This window comes from Mustela lutreola, chromosome 8 (genome assembly GCF_030435805.1).
Source record: "Mustela lutreola isolate mMusLut2 chromosome 8, mMusLut2.pri, whole genome shotgun sequence".
Lineage (NCBI taxonomy): Eukaryota > Metazoa > Chordata > Mammalia > Carnivora > Mustelidae > Mustela > Mustela lutreola.
In genome coordinates, this window is record NC_081297.1 from 44,943,622 (window position 1) to 44,965,523 (window position 21,902).

General features: G+C 48.4%; 2 protein-coding genes across 9 annotated transcripts; one reads left to right on the top strand and one right to left on the bottom strand.

Moving 5' to 3' along the window:
- Nucleotides 1-328: 328 nt before the first annotated feature.
- FOXM1 (forkhead box M1) lies at nt 329-14,066 on the bottom strand. Of its 7 annotated transcripts, none has more exons than XM_059184506.1 (9): nt 13,821-14,066; nt 10,602-11,150; nt 9,866-10,011; nt 7,242-7,433; nt 6,388-6,516; nt 5,668-5,712; nt 4,956-5,025; nt 4,593-4,768; nt 329-2,341 (listed from the first exon to the last, which is right to left on the bottom strand). In XM_059184506.1, exons 2-9 carry the CDS (start codon nt 11,101-11,103, stop codon nt 1,319-1,321), a joined length of 2,283 nt encoding a protein of 760 aa, XP_059040489.1. In that variant the 5' UTR covers nt 11,104-11,150; nt 13,821-14,066; the 3' UTR covers nt 329-1,318. The 7 variants fall into 7 exon arrangements, with proteins under 7 accessions (XP_059040489.1, XP_059040486.1, XP_059040485.1 ...); XM_059184503.1 differs by having other exon boundaries at nt 4,956-5,028; XM_059184502.1 differs by having other exon boundaries at nt 10,578-11,150.
- Nucleotides 14,067-14,084: 18 nt separating this feature from the next.
- Nucleotides 14,085-21,580, top strand: RHNO1 (RAD9-HUS1-RAD1 interacting nuclear orphan 1). 2 transcript variants are annotated; one of them, XM_059184510.1, is made up of 3 exons: nt 14,085-14,189; nt 18,762-18,971; nt 20,709-21,580. In XM_059184510.1, the coding sequence occupies exons 2-3, from the start codon at nt 18,846-18,848 to the stop codon at nt 21,306-21,308; spliced, it is 726 nt and encodes a 241-aa protein (XP_059040493.1). In that variant the 5' UTR covers nt 14,085-14,189; nt 18,762-18,845; the 3' UTR covers nt 21,309-21,580. The 2 variants fall into 2 exon arrangements, with proteins under 2 accessions (XP_059040493.1, XP_059040491.1); XM_059184508.1 differs by having other exon boundaries at nt 14,086-14,189; nt 18,762-19,013.
- Nucleotides 21,581-21,902: the final 322 nt, after the last annotated feature.

The following is a 21,902-nucleotide window of genomic DNA, read 5'->3' on the forward strand; positions in this document are numbered from 1 at the left end:
CCCTACTGCTCCGGGAGGGGAGGACCCTGCCCCTGGGTAGGCCTTTCCTTACAGGGAGCACTAAAGGGCCAATTAACCATCAGGTTCAGAGGTGCTGAAGAGGCTGGCCATGCAGGACCAGTCCAGGAAATCTGCCAGGTTCTGTGCTAGGAAGGATGTGTGCCTGGGCAGGGAGTGCCCTGTGTGGGGCAGGCAGTGCTTTCCTCCTCGCACTTCATGCTGGCTGTGGGCCTTACCTCTTCCCTGTCACCACCATCTCCATCGTCTCCCAGTCTCCTCCAACCCTTCCCTACGCTTCAGAGACCAGACACCGACACACCACAGAAACCACACTTCCACCCTGGATTTTATTGACAGTCATGGTAGTGTTCTTGAGCTGGCTCACATGCATGAGGTCAGCTGGGGCCTAGGGTGGCTCGTAGCAAAGCCAAGGTGTGAGCTAAGGAAGCTAGGCAGGGCAGGGCCCTTTCAGTCTTCTCAAGCCTTGGGCCAAGTTCTTGGCAATGGCTAGTCTCTCTGGCATGATTAGGGACATTATCAGAGAAACGTCTCATGGGAGCACATCTGGGCACCCATTCTTTGCTTCAGATGCATCCACTCCCCCACCCCCAATTAAACTCCTGACCCAACAAGAGACCTTTTTATCAGGATTTCTTCTTGCAGGAAAGCGGACTTGGAAACATGGGAAGGTGGGAGGGATGGGCAATGAGAGAGACCCTAGGAAGCAGATCTGCTTGTCTGGGTGTCTACAGTAAAGGGTCCTTGAGGCAGGTCTCCTGGGCCTGGAAGAAACCGTGCACGGCATGTCCTCCCTTCTCTAGGAATTAAAAGCAAGGAACAGAAGCAAACTGAAATCCCTTGTCATCCCACCCACTTTCTGGCAGTCTCTAGATAATGATCTAAGGAAATAAGCTTACATTTATAATTAGAGGATAATTTGGAGAATATATACTATTTACAAGGGCCACGCTGCAAGGAGCAGGGAAGGTGGGAGACTGCTGGGCTCAGGTGTAAACAGTCTGGGAGGTTTCCTAATCTTTTTTCACCCTTGTTTTTGCTCTTCCCACCTTTCAGTTCCTAGCAGGGAGAGTGAGGAACTGGATTCTCTGGGGGAGCATTGGTGGCACAGTGACCAGTCACCAGGGCCTCGCTGCTTGCAGAGGGCTCAGTAGTGGCCATGGTGTGACCAGGCGAAGTGGAATTAGAGGAGTGGATGGTCCCTGCCTGTTATTCTCACTCCAGATGAGGCTTGGATGGCCCAGCCTCACGAGCTCCTGGAAGTGTGGACAGCTTGGGCAGCAAGGGTAAGGCCAGACCTCTACCGCAGCTCAGGAATGAACTGAGCCCAGTTGACGCTGTCAGGGCCCAGAGGATCTTCCTCCAGGCCAGGAAAGCTGATGTCCAGCAGGATCTTGCTGAGGCTGTCATTCATTGTGTCCAGAACCAGGCCTTCTGTCAGAGAACGGTTGGCTACAAGGCTGGTCACCTCTGGCCCAGGGGAGTCTGGCTTGGGGACTTCCATATCTGAGGGAGAAGAGGTGCTGAAGGGGTCAGCAGTGAGGTCAAAAGGCTCCGAATTGAGGAGCTCTCGGGGTGAGTCAAAGAGGGGGATACTTTTCAGCGGGGTGGTGCTAAAATCCGTCAGCCCCAGGGAATCAGGCAGGGGGCAAAAGGCAGCCTGGGTGGCTTGTACTGGGCTGAAGTCTAGCCCCCCTACTTTGGCTGGGGGTGTGAGCCTCCAGGATTCAGGGGTCACGGGGAGGACAGATTTGCTCGGGGTGGAGGAGATGGGCAGCATCTCCTTAATGGGTGTCTTGAAAGGTCCTCCCTCCTCCTGGGAGTAGCCAAGCTGAGAGGCAGGCTCAAAGGACTCTGCAGGCAAAGGGAGCTCTGTGGCTCGCTGGGAAGCTCCAGGGCCCTCGAAGAGCAGCTCGGGCTCGTCCAGACAAGGAGGCAGAAGGTGCTGTTTCCTTCGAGACCGGCTCATCTCCCTCCCCTCCCTTCGTTTAATCACGAGCATTTCCGAGACACACCGGGCTGGGGACTTGAGCCCACCGTAGGACTTCTTGGACCTTGGAGTGGGAGAGTGGGACGAGCCCTCCCAGGAGTGAGACGATTCCTCTTTGACAGACGGGTATGGCGAGGGCCACTCCTCCAAGGGTGGGCTCTCTACTTTGATGGGTCTCCCCAAGGGCAGCATTTCTTCCCCAGGCTGGGGTTCTTCCTCCTTGATGGACTGAATTGGCAGCAGAGGAGACAGCCCTTCTCCAAGCAGGAGCTTGTCTTCTTGCACAGGCCCTGTGGTGGGCAGAGGGGCCACCCCTTCCTCGGCTAGCAGCACCTGAAAGGAAAGCAGGTGTGTGGTGAGAGGGAGCTCTCCAGGCTTTGACACTCACCCCAGTCACCAGGCGGGACACAAGATTATGACTAAAATAAGCCACATGCTGGTACTGGTCCTCTTTTTGGTCTTTTTAAAGTCTTACAAATTATGAAATATGAGAATATATGATGAAGGGCATAGTTCAATTCTGGGGGTCAAAGGTAGAATGTTGTTTAAATATGGCGTTGGTACAATTAGTATGCAGCTGAGAGACCATAAAATTGGATGCCTGTTCCATACCATATACAAAGACTTCAACAGAAAAATTAAAACCATACGAATCCTGAAAGAGAATCTAGGAGACTACATGTACAATCTGAGGGTGGGGGGCGAACTTCTTAAGCAAGACTGGAAACCCAGAAGCTGTAAAAGAGAAGAGAGACATAGTTGACTATATAAAAACTTAAAATCTTTTACTGTGGCAAGAGATTCCATAAACCAAGAGATAAACAACGAAAGTTAAAAAAAAAAACAAAACCCAACTTCAGCACCAAGGACAGAGGTTAATATTTTAAAAGCAAAGAACTTTCACACATTATTATCAAAATCCCCTAGAAAAATGGGCCATGCCTCAACATAACAACCTCGAGGTGAACCATTCTAAGTGACCCAACATAACGAGAAGGTACTGGCACTTACTGATAAGCAAAGAGAGATAAAATGAAACAAGGAGATATCATTTACACATAGCAAATGGGCAAATATGTAAAAGACTATTAATATCAATTGCTGACAAAGATACAGATCTTGTCACATATTGCTGGTAGAAATGTAAATTGTCGTATATTTTTTTGGAAACCATATCTATTAAGATTTAATAAAATGGAAAACACCTTTCCCCTGGGCAATCTCTTGTCTGGTTTTCTAGCCCGCAGAAATAAAAGCACTTGTAAGAAAGGTACCTGCAAAGACATTTATTGCTGTTGTTGTTCATAGGGCAAAAAAGCCAGAAACAAAATGTACCCATAAAAGTGGAATGCTAGAAAATTTATGGCCTAGGCACACGGTGGATTATTATGTGACTATTAAGAATCAATGAATTAGAGCCAATGTCAAGTAACTTGGAAGACTCTCCCTGTGGCAGGAAAGTGTAGCGTGATCCCATTTTGAAGGTTCTGGGTGTCGTATGTACATATATAAAGTGATTATGGCTGTGTGTGTACCTATAGTACGCGAAGAGCGAGGACATATGACAAAAGCAAGCACACTATGCGGTCAGCAACGGGTATCACAGGCAGCAGGGGGATATGAGTGAAGGTTGGGGAGGGGAGGCAGAAAGAAGAAAAGGGGAAAAAAAAGACTGTAAATAAAATGAAAACAGTATATGGGCTATAGTCACATGGATACATTTAGGTAAAATTACATATGGTGGTATGTATATGTATAATTTTATGTATATTTAAAAAATATTTTTTCAATTAAAAAAAAATAAAGCAAACCCAAGTCTCTCTAAACTCTAGAGCCCATGCTCTTTCCATCTCAGAGAAGGAGGCAAGGGGGCCCTTTTCTCTGCTTTGTTACCAGTCGGCTTTCGCTCACAAACCCTTCTCTACAGAGTCCAAACTTGGTAGCTCATCACGAGATGGCCTTCACTTAACTCTCCTCACTTTCTCCCCCAAATAGGTCACTGATGCTCAACCAAGGGGTGCTATCCCCACCCTCTCATCCTCTAGGGGACATGTGGCAATGTCTGGACATGTTTTAATTGTTACACCAGGGGAGGCTCCTGGCAGGTAGTGGGGAGAGACAAGGGATGCTGCTAAAAGATCCCTCAGTGGGTAGGACCTTACTTGTCCATCCCCAACAAAGAATTATCCAGCCCTGAATGTCAACAGTATGGAGGCTGAGAACCTCCGGAGCTAGACTGACCCAATTGCTCTACCGTTACTAGGTATAAACTGGCATCTCCTGCCTCCACGGCACTTCCCATCAGAATGCTATTGCCACACATGTTTGCTTACCCAAAGGTAGTTCTAATAAACTCATCAGGTGTCTATGGGCTTCTGACATCACTTATACCATAATCCAAGTTCTTCTTTAGCTCTTATAATGCTCTTGAATTCTCCTTTGCCATACAAAGGGAAACGCCTTGTTCTACCCAACTAGATTTATAAGCTTCTCCCGGAACACTTAGCAGAGTGCTTGCAAACTATAGGTTCAACACTTTTAATGGACTGGAGTGTCTCCTCAGAGCAAAACGGAAGCCACTCACCTTGGGGGCGATACGGACTCGCTTGCTGTGGCGGGCAAGCTCTGAGCTCATGAGGGAAGCTGCTAGGGGCAGTGGCACCTTGACCGAGGGCTGCAGCACCAGTGACTGGTTCACTGGGAACTGGATGGGTACCAGGTACGAGCTGACCCGTGGGAGCAGCGGCTTCATCTTCCGCCCTAGGAGGACACGGGAGAGATCAGGAGCAGGGGTCCAGGAATACCGCCCTTCTCAATCCCGGGAGCTCTTTCTCATTCTCTGGACTCAGCGCCCTTTGAGCTTGGCCACAGACTCCTGCAGCCTGGTTGTCTTTAAAATATGCCCCCAGAGCAAGGACTAGCCTGATGCCCACTGTCCCATACTAACGTGCGCCCAGTGGGAGTTCAGTTTTGATGGTCACGTTCCGGCGGAGTTCAGGATTGGGTCGTTTCTGCTGCTGCTTGTGGCAGAGAGGGAGAGAAAGAAACCTGGGTTAATGAGGCAGGGGGAGAGGGCAGGAGAACCCGCCAGCTGCTCCGGTACTGTGCACTGAGCTAACCGACAGCCCAGAAAGAAAAGGCTGGTCTGGGGTGGATGCAAGTGAGCACTGTCTCCAGAGCCTGGTTAGTGGGAACAGGTGGATGGCACACAGACCTACCATGGCAGGACGATCCTACCAACTCATCCATGTGTCCTTGCCACCCCCAGGGGATGCTAAAGCATGGAGCTCTACTAGTGGCAGAGAAAAGCCAGGTAGGAAAAAAAGAGGGATAACTGCTGCCTGCCAGGCCTACACCATGCACTTGAGGTTGCCGTCTTGCACAAAGCCTGTGGCACGTCCTCTTGCCACACTGTGCTCTGCTCCATGACCTTCATTGTGCCCATTGCTGGGGGGAGGAGAAGTGGGCAGGAGCTGGGAGGAACGGGGGCATGAGGTGGCGGCCGTCAATTTCCTTACTCCCAGGAGCTCAGGGTGCTCTGTGCTTAGGGCTGGCAGTCACACAAGCCACATAGGCTCCCTTCCCCTGTCCACTAAAGCATGCTGCGCGGTGAAAGGAAAACAAGGCCAAGCCCCGAGCCGGGAGGAGAAGAATCTTACTGATTCCAAGTGCTCAGGCGATTGTGGAGACCCTGGGTCCAGTGGCTGGTGGCGGTCAGGCATTGTGGGAGAGAAATGAGATGAAGTTACCACCAGCGTGGTCAGTCTGCCCAGGTTGGGAAAAACAGCTAGTCCTGTTGGATGCTGAGGGTCCCAGGGGACAATGTGCCAGCCCAGGGGAACAGGGATAGCTTGCAAGCTGCCTTGTGGGGACTCTGAAATCCCCAAACAATCACTTCTGAAAAGGTGTTCTGGTGGCTGGTTTCTGGTCTCCAGGCTGAAGAAGGGCTCTTTCAATGCAAGGTTTCTAGACTTTCTCTGTAGGAATCACCTGAAAGGCTTGATAAAAATGCATATACCTGGTCCCATCCCAGACCCACTGAGTCAGAAGCCCCACGATCAGGGCCTGGGACACTCTGTTTTAACAAGCAAGCCCGGGCAATTCTTATCCACAAAGCAGTTCGGGAAACACTGCCGGGGGAAGTCATCTATTTGGATCAGAGCAGCCCTCCCCAAGGCCTGGTATAGCCTAGAAGTGTGTCATTTGGTGTATGTCAACTGTATTTAATTCGGCTAGTTTTATGTAGTTCGTCTCTAGGCTGTCTGGCTTCTAAGTCTGCCCTGGCCAGGTAAGGGCATCACAAGGACAACCTGTTTCCTTTTGAGATGGATACTAGGACGACCAATTCTGGCCTATTTAGAGGGAACCAGGATACTCACCTTAAACACCTGGTCCAACGTCAAGTAGCGATTGGCACTGGGGTGGATAGTCCAGAAGGAGACCTTGCCATTGGCAGACGTCTCCCGAACAAACATGTCGTGGAGAGAAAGGTTGTGGCGGATGGAGTTCTGCAAGGACAGAAAGACAACTACTAGTCAGCTACTTTAGCTTCAGAGTCGTCCCCGAGGGGACATCAGCCTCAGGCCTCCCCCGTTGTAGCCAGCAGTGTCCTCCTCGTCCTCACGGTCTTGCCTAGTGGAGCTCTCTCCCTGCTGTTCCACACCGAGGAGCTGCCAAGCCGGGCCATTAATCCATCAATCCAATGGCTGATAGTAAAAGAAAAGACCCGGATAGGTATCAGCGGCTAGGAAAGAGGACCGAGGCTGTGAAGCAATCAGTGGCAAGTAAAGTGAAGAAACTAAGAAACCAGGAAATTTCATTGAGGTAAGAGTGTGAAGAGTTCTACCACGGAGGAAACAAAACAAAAGAAAACCCTTGCTTGGAGCTGGGTTTTCTGTCTGTCAGAAGCCCAATGCTGTGGCCCTGTCAGTTAGTATGAGTGACAGCAACTCCAAGGGACCTCAGTGTCCCCACAGGTACAATGAAGAGAGAATCTCTGCCTCCTGGAGAAGACATGTGACATTAGAGGAGGTGAATCTTGGGTCATGGACAGCATTTTTTTTTTTTCATTAAGGTCTTTTCGTAAAGCTACTTAGTCACTCCAGCTGAGAAACATACACTTGTTTACAGTTCCAGCTTTCTCGGCATTGAACTGTTCCTCAGAGCACTGGACACAAGGCTGCACACCTGTGTGGACAAACTGCTGGACAAACTGTCGCTACGGGTTATGTACCTTCCAGCCTGGCTTGGCGATGTGTTTGAAATAGGGGAAGTGGTCCTCGATCCAAGTATAGATGTCTTTCAAGGTCATGCGCTTCCTCTCGGTGCTATTGATGGCGAACTGTATCATGGCCATGTAAGAGTATGGTGGCCGCTCAGACACAGAGTCCTGCCAGGATGTGGATGCTCCCGGGGGCTCCTCGACCTGTGGGTTACGAGATGCCAAAGACAAGGAGAAAAAGAAATGACATGGAAGAGTTCATAAGACCTTCCCGGGGCCCCCTCAAATAACACCCCCTAGAGAAACCTTTTAACTGATGGAATTGTGCTAGAAACCTACTCATCTGAGACAACTATTCCATAGAATAAAATTTTAGGATCAGGAAGCTTAGCAATGATCTAGTCCAGTCCCTGGACAATGTGGAGCCACTTCTGTGTCATTGTTCATTTCGTTGAATATGTTGTCCCATAATAAGTGGAGGTCCAGTCTGCTAGTGGAAACCTCTCAGGTAAGTTTGGGTGTACATGAGGAATTTTTTTTTTAAAGATTTTATTCATTTATTTGACAGAGAGAGACAGTGAGAGAGGGAGCACAAGCCTGGGGAGCGGGAGAGAGAGAAGCAGACTTCCCACGGGGCAGGGAGTTAGACGCAGGGCTCGATCCCAGGACCCCAGGATCATGACCGAACCAAAGGCAGATGCCTAACGACTGAGCCACCCAGGTGCCTGTACATCAGGATTCTTCGAGCATTGATTTTATCCTAAAATCATGCTCATTTTTCAGACTTGGGAGTCAAGAGACCAACATCTTCATCTGCTCTCTACTACCAATGGGATGTGAATAAACCCATGTCTTTTGGGGGTTTGTATGAGATATTTTTAGGAATATAGGATGGACAAATGTCTGCAAAGCATACATTTGGCTAAATCTTGGGCAAAGAGCTGATCAGTCACAGTTGAAAAAAACTGAGCTCTGGGCTGCCTGGGCGGCCCCGTCAGTTGAGCCTCTGACTCTTGGTTTCAGCTTAGGTCATGATCTCAGGGTCATGGGATCGAGTTCCGGGTTGGGCTTGGCACTCAGCTTGGAGATAGCTTGAGATTGTCTCTCTTCCTCTGGCCCCCCGCCCCTCCGTTCGCCTAATCTCTCACTCTCTCTGGAATAAATAGATGAATAAATCCTTTTCAAAAAAATAGGGGCGCCTGGGTGGCTCAGTGGGTTAAGCCTCTGCCTTCGGCTCAGATCATGATCTCAGGGTCCTGGGATCGAGCCCTGCATCAGGCTCTCTGCTCAGCAGGTAGCCTGTTACCCACTCCCTCTCTCTGCCTGCCTCTATGCCTACTTGTGATTTCTCTCCCCATCAAATAAAAAAATAAGTAAATCTTAAAAAAAAAAATCTTTTTTCTTTTTTTTTAAGATTTTATTTATTTATTTGACAGAGAGAGATCACAAGTAGGCAGAGAGGCAGGTAGAGAGAGAGAGAGGAGGAAGCAGGCTCCCTGCCGAGCAGAGAGCCCGATGCAGGACTCGATCCCAGGACCCTGAGATCATGACCTGAGCCGAAGGCAGCGGCTTAACCCACTGAGCCACCCAGGTGCCCCTTAAAAAAAAAATCTTAAAATAATTTAAAACCTGAGCTCTAATTTTAGAAAGTGCACAAGTTTTAAGTTTTACTTATGCACACATTCATGTAAATTGTCACTTTTAAAGGCTGTGGAATGATAGATTTAAGGGCATATGCAGCAATACGGTAAAAACCACCACCAGGCCGCATAGTTGGGTCAAATTGAATCTGCTTGCCAGACTATTTAAAATGCACATCTAGGGGCGCCTGGGTGGCTCAGTGGGTTAGGTCGCTGCCTTCGGCCCGGGTCGTGATCTCAGGGTCCTGGGATCGGGTCCCACATCGGGCTCTCTGCTCGGCGGGGAGCCTGCTTCCCTTCCTCTCTCTCTGCCTGCCTTGGCCTGCTTGTGATCTCTGTCTGTCAAATAAATAAATAAAATCTTAAATAAATAAAATGCACATCTAACAACTTTATTTGCTATTAATGTATCTTCTAATAGAACTATCTTATTTTTTAAAAGATTTTTATTTTTTTGACATAGACACAGCGAGACAGGGAACACAAGCGGGGGAGTGGGAGAGGGAGAACAGGCTTCCCGTTGAGCAGCTAGCCCAATGTGGGGCTCGATCCCAGAACCCTGAGATCATGACCTGAGCAGAAGGCAACGCTTGACTTAGCCATCCAGGCGTCCCTAATAGGACTGTCTTGTTAAAAATCCTCTATTCCTTCCATATTGTTGGGCTGCCTCTTTAAAGCTCAATTTCTCCCAACTAAGGAAAGATTTCAACTTCATCATTTCCCGAATATCTACCCAGTACCTGCTAAGCGCAGAGACTAAACTTAGTGCTCATGGAATACACAGTGAGCCAGGAACAGCCACCCTCAAGGAAATGTCACAGATGGGGCCAAACAGATGACAGGCACAAAGGTAGCTCAAATGTTATGCAGAATAGCGCTAAGCGCAGGGCTAATACCAGAGCTTGGAAATTCTGCTCTACAGGTCACTTGATCCATTTCCCTTCTTAGAAGTGCCCTGCCCTGTCCCCGACTTCCCTAGTGAGAAGTCACCTTTACCTGATTCTGTTCCAGGTGACGATTCTCCTTTTCCTCCATCTCTTGCTTGATGCTGCTGGAACCCAGCCCGTCAGAACTCATCTTTCCAAGCCACTGGATGTTGGTCAAGCTGTTGTCGAGAATGCAGCCTGCCGCCTCGCCACCAGCTAGAGAGTAAACAACCCAAGATGCCACTTAGCTGCCTGATCCCTGTGCCTGGCAGGCCCATAAAAATTGGTGGGTAGGGAGCATCTCTCCAAACCTCTACCCGTAGGGACAGGGAACACGTGCTGTATCTATTGTGGTCCTCAGGTACTCTGCCCCATTACAGATCTCAGGAGAAATTCAGGAGCCACACTGAGCCTGAGAGATCAGTCAAGGCAACTTTACCAAAGCGTTAGTATTTGTGCAAAGTCACTTTTCCTCCTCATGCTTCCATTTTCTCCTTTATTAAAATGGAGAAAGATTCCTATTTCCTTATATGGTCAACAGGGAAGAGAACAGCAAAAAACAAAAAAACAAAAAACAAATCCTTTCCTAATATAAAGAAAAATAAGAGAAATGCTAAATTATAATTTGGGCACTTTCGATGGTGCCCAAAGGATCTGGGTCAAGGATTTGGGATGAAGAAAGACAAGACTTTCCCCTGGTTCAGGCTAGGTGCCTATCTGTTAAGTACCAATGTGACGGACTGCAGTCCTTGCTACCAGAGAGGAAAGGCTGGGCTCCTCACCCCTTTGCCTTGCAGACCACATACCACAGCTCTCCCATCTCTGCCTGGGAAGGGCTCCAGGTGGTCTAGGAAGATTCACATCCCTAGCTGCAGGCTTTGGTCCCAGGGTCTCGGTGACCACTTCTGTCCTCTTGGGATCATTGCTGGTTTGGGCTTGAGGCTGGGGTCCTGGAGGGTGAGTGGGGGCTCCCCCACAGCTGATGAGGATGAACTTGTTGGGCCCACTGCTGCCACTTTCTTTTCCTTTGGCGGTCAATGCTGTGATGATGCTCTGGATATTGGCATTGTTAGGGACGGCCACCACTTGGGTGTTGGGCATGGTGGGGTGGTTAATGATCTTGATCCCAGCTGGAAACTTGCAGGAGTTGGACTCTGCCGCCTCCTTGGAGGCCTGTGCTTGACCAGGCTCTTGTTGGGCAGGGGGCCTCTTAGGTTCCTCTCCTGATGTTTCACCTTGGGCATTTTGAACAGGAACGGGCAGCCTCCGTCTTTTGAGAATCAGTGGCCGACGGGGGCTGGTTTTCATTATGAATCTGTGCTTTCACTCTCCATTGAGAATCACAAGCACAGGCCCTGGAAAGTGCAAGGAACAGCAGGATGTCAGAAATCTGTTAGGCTGAGAAGGAGGTACTGCTAGAGAGAGGCATTCCTCTTTCCATGACCAAAAGCATGAGCCCACAGGCCCAGGTTAATGATCCCTGGGCCTCTGTTAAGACCTCAAACAATAAGGAGATGAATTCTACGACAAAAGAAAGCTAAAACTGAAGCATTTCAAAAGGGGAAAGCAGGGTTGAACAGAGGTCAAAATGACCAAAGGTCTTCCCGAAGCTTAAGAATGTCTGGCTACAGGGGCGCCTGGGTGGCTCAGTTGGTTGGGCAGCTGCCTTCGGCTTGGGTCATCATCCTGGAGTCCTGGGATCGAGTCCCACATCAGACTCCCAGTTCTACGGGGAGTCTGCTTCTCCCTCTGACCTTCTCCTTGCTCATGCTCTCTCTTGCTGTCTCTCTCTCTCTCAAATAAATTAAAAAAAAAAAAAAAAAAAAAAAGAATGTCTGGCTACAGAAATGAATGGGACAGTTACAAAAATGTGGAAATTTTTATGATTGTTTATTATAGTACAGATCACTTTCAGTGACTCTAGGGACAGGGATGCTGGAATAGGAGGACATTTGGCAATTTGAGGACCAAACTCTAATCCCATAATGTATTTTAGGATTGAAAAAGCCTGTATATTTTTATATCATCTCAGTCTATAAATAAAAGGATGTGTCCATAGGATCAGAGGAGAAAGGCAGAGTGCACTACTGCTCCCTTGCCATCGCCTCCCACTTCACAAGACCTCAGAAGAAAACAGAAACTGCTCTATTCAATGAGGCCCATGGTGCTATTCATCTCACAGGCTATTATCCTTGCTGGTAAAAGCAAGAGTACACTTTTCTTTCACAATTTGCAAAATATTTCTATAGTGACATTTTAGTACTTGCATGTGCTTATTCATATTTTAACCTTTCTAAGCATGTCACCCGATTGCTTGATTTCTCTTCCAAAACCAAGACTACATTCCCTATCTCTCGGCCAACAGAATGTGCTGTCATCAATATGCTAAGTTGGCTTTGTCATGTTAAGGAAAATAGTTTTATCTTTTTTTTTAAGATTTTATTTATTTATCAGAGAGAGAGAGGGGGAGAGAGCGAGCACAGGCAGACAGAATGGCAGGCAGAGGCAGAGGGAGAAGCAGGCTCCCCACCGAGCAAGGAGCCCGATGTGGGACTCGATTCCAGGACGCCGGGATCACGACCCGAGCCGAAGGCAGCCGCTCAACCAACTGAGCCACCCAGGCGTCCCAATAGTTTTATCTTTTTAAAAAAATGTGTTGGGGCACCTGGGTGGCTCAGTGGGTTAAAGCCTCTGCCTTCGGCTCAGGTCATGATCCCAGGGTCCTGGGATCGAGCCCCGCATCAGGCTCTCTGCTTGGCAGGGAGCCTGCTTCCCTCTCTCTCTCTACCTCTCTGCCTACTTGTGATCTCTGTCTGTCAAATAAAATTTAAAAAATAATTAATTAAAAAATTAAAAAAATAAAAATGAAAAAATAAAAAAAATGTGTTTATTGGGCGCCTGGGTGGCTCAGTCACTTAAGCATCTGCCTTCAGGTCAGGATATGATCCAGGGGTCCTGGGATCAAGCCCCACGTTGGGTTCCCTGCTCAGCGGGGGAGTCTGCTTCTCCCTCTACTCCTCACCCTGCTCTCCTGCTCTCTCTCTCAAATAAATAAAATCTTAAAAAAACTTTTTTGTGTTTGTTGACTTTAATAGACACACAGAATACTCTGCCATCCTGTAAAATCATGTAATCCTCTTTAAAGGTACTTTGACAGAAAAATGGGCTGTGTTAGGAAATCCAGTATCTCCCTAAAAATGTCTGTCACAGCCCAATGACATTTGTCACCTGCTTTGAGTTCACAGGCTCTCTCCACTCGCCCCCTCCCTTTCCTTTATAACTAGGTTTCCTCTACTTCCAAATCTCAGTTTTATTTCTACCTCCGGTCTCTTTGGGCCTGCCTCCCTCCCTCCCTTCCTCCCTCGCCCACCAATGAGGAAATACTATTATTCCTTCCCCATCCCCAAAAGGTATCTTCCGGGTCTAAGGCTTAATTTTGTTTTCAACTCTCTGACCAGTCTCTTCCTATCATGTCCAACTCTTTAATCTAAGCTAGGGGACTTCCAGAGTGACCCCTCTGACACCACTGCCCATCCTGAACAGGGAAACCTTGCAGGTTCTCAGGAACCGGGAGAAGGGCCCTGGAAAAGGATGGGTGGAGGCAGTGCTGCTCAGTGGTGAGAGCGCTTGGGAGGAGCGGAGGGTGTCGACAGTTTTGTCTTTGACTTAATGCAGAATAAGCTCAATCTTCACGCCAGCCACGGCCGGCCTAGAAAAGTAGGCCAGCAGCAGCAGCAGCCCCGAGGTGATGGGCAGGACGCAGAGGTCAAACTTCCAGGGAAGGCCAAGAGGTGATGTGAGGAAGAAGCAAGGACAAGGCCAGGAGGTTGGAGGCAGAAAAAGTTTGCACCCTCTCCCAGCCCTCCTTCCCGTGGGGCCCCAAACCTCCACTCCGGTCCAGCGCCCTGCCGCTAGACCCCCTGACCTCGACGCCCGAGCCCGGGCTCCCTTGCCTCTGCCCCGGCCCCGGCTCAGACTCCATTCCTCCGCGCCCCTCCACCCCCCCCCCCCCCCGCCCCGCTCACCTCCAGTCTGCAGCCGCCGCCGCTGCTGCTGGGCTGTGGCTCCGAGGGCGGGCTCCGGGCTCCTCCAACCTGGGGGCCGAGCCAGGGGCCCGGACAGGGACTCGCGCCAGGCCGGCCGGGTCCCCGGCGGTGCGGGAGGGGTGGGGAATCCCGGGGGATCCCGGGAGGGGAGGGGTCCCGGGCCAGGAGGCCGGGGGTGGGGTCGGGCACCGGAGCTTTCAGTTTGTTCCGCTGTTTGAAATTGGCGCCGGCGGAGCGTTGCGGTCACGTGACGGAGCGTCGCCAATCGGCGGCCGTCCTTGTCTCAGCGTTCCGGGCTCGAAAGCCGCTGCGGCCCTGGGGAGCGGCGGCCGGGACGCCGCCGGGCGGGTAAGGCGGGCAGGCGGCCGGCTCGTGGGGAGGGGGGCGGCCGGGGGCGGCCTGGAGGGCGCAGGAGGGGCCCCCGCGGCGGGGGGCGGCCGGGCCGGCGGGGGCGGCGGGGAGACGGCGCTGCCCGGGCCGGGGCCCTCAGCCTGCGCTCCCTCGCGCGTTCCGGGTCGCTGTCCTGCGCCCGCCCCCCGGCGCCACTCTTCCCGCCTCTCTCGCGGTCCTCCGGCCCTTTCAAAGCCTCCCGGGTTTGACTTCCCTCCTGGGGGGAAACGACTCCTTGCCCAGCCGACGAACAATCGTCTGGCCGCTTCGACTAGTCAACCGGCGTGTCATCTTGTTTAAGCTTCCTCCATCTTAAAGAAAACTCCACGCCATGATAATACTTGATTAACTTGGGCGACACATTTTGTTGAGCACCTACATATGTGCCAGGCCCAGCTAGGATAACAGTGGTAGTAGGGGAGGTTCTTTCTTTACCCCGTATACAGTCTGACGGGAAGAGAGGAGACAACAGCCATTTCTGAAGAATCGAATTAAGCAAGAGCAGAATTATAGCTGTGAAGGGATAAATTAGAGAGGTCATTGATGACTGAGTATCTACGATAAGATTTTGCCTTCGGTAGGTCAGGAAAGGATTTTCTGAGCTTTTCTGAGATGGTGTGCAAAGGCTGTGTGGCAGGAAGAAAATTGGGGGTGTACAAAGACTGAAGAATAGCACAGGAGTCAGGGCTGAGAGACCTGAACAGAGTGTGGTGTGAGACGAAGCTGGAGCTTGAGGAAATAGGATCTTAGCCATAACTGAGGGAATTTGGGCCTTATCCAGAAATCAGAAATTTTAAGCTGTGAGTCAAGATCAGATTTGCATTTTTAAAAGCTTCCCCTGCAGGGGGTGCTGGAGTGGATTAGGGTAGACCCGTTTAGGCTACTGCAGTACTCCAGATCAGGACTGTTGGAACTTCAAAGGTGGTGGGGAGAGAAAGAGCAATGAGTGAGAGGCAAAAGGGGCATTATTGAAGACATGCTTAAGAGGTAAGATTGTCAGGGCTTGATGATGTTGGATGGGGACAGAGGTGGGACAAGTCAAGGTTTCTGGCTGCGTAACTAGATGAATGATAATACCATACCCCGAGCAAGGGCCTTGGAAGATAATCACCTGTGGAGCGGGTGCAGGGGAGATGATAATTAATTCAGTTTTAAATATATTGAGTTATGGGGCACCTGGGTGGCTCAGTGGGTTAAGCCTCTGCCTTCTGCTCAGGTTGTGATCTCAGGGTCCAGGAATTGAGCCCGGCATCGGGCCCTCTGCTCAGCAGGGAGCCTGTTCCCACCCCCTCTTACTACCCCCCTCGCCTGTCTCTCTGCCTACTTGTGATGTCCATCTGTCAAATAAAGAAATACAATCTATAAATTTGTTGAGTTTGAGGGCACCTGGGTGGCTTTGTTAAGTGTCTGCCTTTGGCTTGGGTCTTGATCCTGGGGTACAGGATCAATCCCTTCATCTGACTCCCTGCTCAGCAGGGAGTCTGTAACCTCTCCCGATGCTTGTGTGCTTTCTCTCTCTCTGTCAAATAAGTAAAAAAATAAAACCTTAAAAAGGAAAAAAAAGATATTTAGAGTCAACTGGAAAATTTAAAATATATAAATAAGTTGAATTTCAGCTGTATTTGAGACAGCTAGTTGGTGTCAAGTAGGCAGTGGGTATGTGGGTACTGAGTGTAGAGAATTCTAAGCTGAGCGTATAAATACTTAAGTCATCCACTTGTAGTTGTGAGCCGATAATTGCCTATGAAAGGTGTGTAAAGTAAGAAGAGCTCCAAAACACAGCCAGACGGAAAGGTTTTAGAGAGTAAACAGGACTGACCTGCGACTATGGCATGAAGAGAATGGATGCAGATATATATAGGTTTGTATGTTCGGTATCTGGAAAGTGAGAGTATTTTCTTTGGTGTCTCTTGCATTCTTTGTGGAGCAGGAAGTAAGGTCATTTGTTAAGAGGGATGGGGAGTTTTAAGGTTTTAAGAAAGTGGAAATATCTTAAGATAATCTGCAGATAATGAGTTGATGAAGGAAACATAGTAGGATTACTGCCGAGCAATGTCAGGTCTATTGGAGGCTGGCTAATGTCAACACTTTGACTGGAGTCATTGCTATTGCTGTCCTCTCTCCACGGGACTCTTGCAGCAGCCCTTTAACCGGGCACCCTGCTTCCTTTCTCCACGCCTGCTCTCCCAACCCACCTGTTCTTACAGACTGTCTGAAGCTATCATTGTAAAATATAAATGTCGCTTCCCTGTCCAGAGCCTTGCCGTGGCTTCCTGTCACACCAAGAATAATTAAGTCCAGAGTCCTTCACCTTGCCTGTGAAGCCCTGTGTCACTTGAACTGGTTCTCCTCTTCTCTCCTTTCTTCATTTCAGGTCTTTGCACAAATATCACTTTTTCAGTCGCCCTCCCTGACAACCCTGTCTAAAAGAACAGAGTTGGGTCAACCCCTTATCCTGTTTGGTTTTTCTCCATAGACACTTCCCAGCTAGGATGTAAGCACCATGAGGGCAGGGATTTCATTTTGTTCTCTGGTTTATATTTCCAGCCCCAGGAACAGGGCCTAGCACTGTTGGCACTCAGTAAGTGTTGGTTGAATGGCTGAATGAACAAACAAACAGCTGGGTGTATTACCTGTGTTCTCCCTAAAAATGTTAGTTCCTGAGTTTTGTCCTTTCTTTTTCCTTTACCTGTATGTCCGCTGCCTAGTGACATAAGTAACATAAGACTATGTTACTTTTTATTGTTGACTGACTGAATGAGTCATGAATGTGTGGTGGGACCCATCTGCCCTGTTGGGGGACTTTGCTAGATGCTCAGCTGTACCTCCCATGCAACTCTCTGTTGCATGCAGACTTCTCTCCCACGCTTCCACTGATGAAGCTCTTACTAAAGTCGATCTGGTTACTAGATCTGGCCACTTTTTTCAGACTTTTTATTACTCCATAGGCCTGTTGATCCTGCTTCTGTGTCTAGTCCCCATTTCCACTGACATAGCCCAGATTCAGGCCTGATCATTTCTCACTTAAGTAACCTCCTAAAACCTGACCCCCTACTTCCACAGTACTCCCTCTCCTTCCACACTGTTGCCAGGATGACCTATCTAAAAGACAAAAACAACTAATTATGACATTTATGAAACAATTGAAAATTTGAACAGGTCTAGGTATTTGATAATACATTTTTTAATTTGTCAAAGAGAGCACAAGCAGGGGGAGTGGCAGGCAGAGGAAGAAGCAGGCTCCCCGCTGAGCAAGGAGCCCTATGCGGGACTTGATCCCAGGACCCTGGGGTCATGACCTGAGCCAAAGGTAGAAGCTTAACCCACTGAGCTACCCAGACATCCCTGGATATTTGATAATATTAAGGAATAAATATATACACATACATATATATATATATATATATATATATATATATATAAAATTAATGGAGATGATATAATGGTTGGCAATATCATCTTCATAATACAGGAGTAGAGGAAGTGGATGAAGGGTGTGATGGATCCAGATGGCTATGGGTTGATGATCGTTGCAGCTGGGTGATGGGTACATGGGGGCTCATATTATTCATCCTCCTTTTGTGTATGTTCAAAATTATCTGAAGAGAAAGTTAAAAAAAACAAACCAAGTGTGATCACATCGTTCTGCTTGAAAATCCTCAGCAACTACTTAGGCTAGAGTCCAAACACGTATGGCACACCTGCTTTTTCTTTTACTTTTCTTTTCTTTTTTTTTTTTTTTTAAAGATTTTATTTATTCAGTTGAGAGAGAAAGAGAGCACACAAGCAGGGGGAGAGGCAGAGGCAGAAGGAGAAACAGGGTCCCCTCTGAGAGCCGGATGTGGGATTCGATCCCAGGACCTGGAGATCATGACCTGAGCCGAAGGCAGCCACCTAACCATCTGAGCAACTCCCCGGCACCCCACACCTGCTTCTTCTGACTTGACCCTGACACGGGTCCAGCCTCTGAGGTCTTGCATCTGACTTTGCCTATGCTGTGTCCTGCTTCATGGAGTCTATGATACCTTTAATTCACGGTCTTGTCTCCGGGCCTCTGTATGTGCTGTTCCTCAGCCTGGAGGCTTTCCCTAGCCCTTCTGTACTAGGTCACGTATTACCCTCTGTAGAAGGCCTCCCCTACAGTACGTGGAAGCATTCTTTATCATAATCTTCTGTCTCTCTCTGCTAGCCTCTCAGTTCTTTGAAGACAGGCACAATCTTACCTTTGTGTCCCTACAAGCACTTGGCACTTGATAAATAATCATAGAATCAATGGTTATGCATCTTTAAATTCCCAACACCCAGCATGGCATCCAACACACGCTGGATCAGTGTGCACTGAATGAACGTTGTTGAACGGGAACTCCTGTGTTTTTACTTTGGTGGTTGTAGGGATAGGAAGCTGTGCTCCCTGCAGTGTGGAGGTAGGGGTGGTAGTTGATAGTAGAACTGGTTGACAGAGGATGAGCAAGAGCTGGGGACGTAATCCTCAGAATTGTCCCCCACCTTTTGTTTTTTCCCCCTCTGCAGGCATGGGTTGGAATCGGAGCCTGAACTCCGACCTGACTACAACCAGCATCATGCGGTTACTAACTGCTCTTCATTCACCTATTGATGCCTCCCAGAAAAAAACGCCGCCAGCGTTCCCAGAAAGGCCAGCTGCTATTCCAAGAACCACCACTGGAGGGCCCCAAACACCACTATGGCTCTCCCCAGCTTACCATCACCCACACGAGACAGGTGCCCAGCAAGCCCATTGACCATAACACCATCACTTCCTGGGTAGGCCATGGAATTCTTACTTTGACTTTTGCTTGGTTAGGCTTTTCAGAATGCTGCCACTTCTGCCCCTTAAGCCAGGGCCTCCAAAGGTTCCTGGGGGCTGGGATAAGGAGGCAATGTATTCTTTTTGTTATCAGCCATCTTTGTATATTTTCTTTTCTTTTTAAAGATTTTGTTTATTTATTTGACAGAGAGAGAGATCACAAGTAGGCAGAGAGGCAGGCAGAGAGAGGGAATAGGGGAAGCAGGGTCCCCACTGAGCAGAGAGCCTGACAAGGGACTTAATCCCAGGACCCTACGACCATGACCTGAGCCAAAGACAGAGGCTCAATCCACTGAGCCACCCCGGTGCCCTGTATATTTTCTAAGTTCAAGCTGAGGCAAAAGCTGCTTGGAGTAGGAGTCTTTCCCTCCACATTCTTCTTAAAGAGTTCAGTATAAAAGTTTCATTACCCAGTAGGTCACTGAAGCAGCCAGATAAATGGCAGAATGAGTAAAAAATGAGATTGTTCCCCAAGCTTCACTTGAGAGGTAAACTATTTAACTAGGTATGGTATTTACAGTTTAATAGAGTAAACCTGGGAAAAAACCCACAGAAATGACATGTCATATTTTGACATGACATATTTTGACATATTTCAAGGCTCTAGGAAGAGAATACAGCTACTGTCAGGGCAGTAGTATAGCCAGAGGGCCAGACAAAAGCATAAACTTCACTTAAGAGTGCTTAATAAATATAGCTTGTTCAGGATTAGTTGGAAGAAACAAATACTTGCTTCAGAATTGTAGAAGAAACTGAAATGTTAGAATCCCGTGGTTGAGGAGTGAACATTTAGAGAACTCTTCATGTGTTGGGTGTTTTTTTTTTTTTTGGTTGTTTTTTTTTTTTGTTTTTAATTAATTAATTAATTAATTAATTTGACAGAGAGAGATCACAAGTAGGTAGAGAGCCAGGCAGAGAGAGAGGAAGGGAAGCAGGCTCCCTGCTGAGCAGAGAGCCCGATGTGGGACTCGATCCCAGGACTCTGAGATCATGACCTGAGCCGAAGGCAGTGGCTTAACCCACTGAGCCACCCAGGCGCCCTGTTGTTTTTTTTTTTAAAGAAGAGTTGTGTGGGTTTTTTTTTTTTAAGTTTATGCAGAGAAGCAGGCTCTCCACTGAGAAGAGAGCCTGATGGGGGCTCAATCCTAGGACACTGAGATCATGACCTGCGCCGAAGGCCGAGCCTTAACCCACTGATCCACCGAGGCACCCCCATGTGTCAGGTCTTAATGCTAGCTGCTTCCCATACATGATCTCATTTCCTATTCTTGAACTCAGCATTCACTCCACTGGGGGCCTTCTTCGTGCCAGGCACTCTGCCAGGTTCTGGGCATCAAAGGTGAGGAAGATTGCTGGTCTCTATCCTCAAAGTTTAAAGATTGTTAAACAAGTTGTGGTGCTATAAAGTAAAGGAGGCATTGTCCCTTTTCTTAAACACAAGGAAGCAGAAAGCCAGAGAGATCGAATTACTTGCCCAAAGCTCATATCACTTTATTTTAGTATCCTTTTAGAGGGATATTTTGTTCTGTGGCCATTACTATAGTGGGCCCCCATTTAGAATTCTGGTCCTTTAGTATAGTTTCCACCCTCAGGTTCCTATTTGATAGCTGGCTTGCCTCACTTCTTTTTGGTTTTTGTTTTTGATCCTTAAGGTATCACCTCAGTTTGATACGACAGCAGAAGGCTGGTTCCCAGTGAACCAGAAGCGTCATCATCGAAACCAGGCAAGACATTCAAGTCGAAAATCCACCACTTCCAAATTCCCACATCTAACATTTGAGAGTGCGCTGCCTTCCTCCGGTTCAGCCGCACTTGGGATGCCCTTGGCCAGGGAATGCCCTGGTCAGTCAGAAAAGCGCATTTCTGGAAGGTCCTTAGTTCCAGTGCTCAGTCCTCAAAGCTATGGGGAAGTGTCAGCACACGTGCTTCAAAACTTACCTTACGTATTCATTCCACCTGATATCCAGACCCCAGAGTCATCGTTTGTGAAGGAGGGGCCCGTTTCCCCCAATCAGAGGGAATGTAGCCTTCTGAGCGGCTCCTTCCACACTAGTACTCCCAAGAGCCCAGAGGCTGGGCCTGTTCTAGTTAAAGACACCCCTGAAGAGAAGTATGGGATCAAGGTCACATGGAGGAGACGACGCCACTTGTTTACTTACCTCAGGGAGAGAGGGAAGCTGAACAAAAACCAGTTCCTTGTGAAGAACTCACTGGATTCCTCAGACTCCAGCAGTCTTGAGAAATTTTCATGAAGTTACTAAAGTACTTTTCTGGCTCGCAGAAGAGTACATTAGGAGAATAAAATGGAAATAAAACCAATAACCTCAATAGAAAAAAGATGTCTTAACCAGAATTTTGGAGTCATAAGGGAATTCAATTCCCAGATTTGCTTTTTAAAATATCTTTCCCTAGAAAGTTTTTAGTGTCAGAAACAGTTCATATTTTTCTTACATTAACTGTTTAAAATTTTAAAGTATTTTGTAACTATTTAAAATGTATGTAAATAAATGGTTGCAGAAAGGTTTTAGAGACTCCTGCTTCTGATTACCAATCACTCAGCAATACTGCCTTCTCCACAAAAGGTCTGTCTTCATTGTTTTTTAAAAACCACTAATTAATCCTCTAATCACCTCATTCAAACTAATTCATTCCACATTTTTGAGTACAATCTCTGTGTCAGGCTCAGCAGCAGCTTCCTTTATGATATGATGGGTAGGGAAACATTAAAGCAAACTCTGCAACTTTGTAGCTGAGCTGTCCCCTCTGCAACCTTGCTCCTCTGCTCAAAGGCCAAGGTGAGGAAAGGCAGCAAGCCCTAACTGAATACAATGGGGTCAGGGGTCATA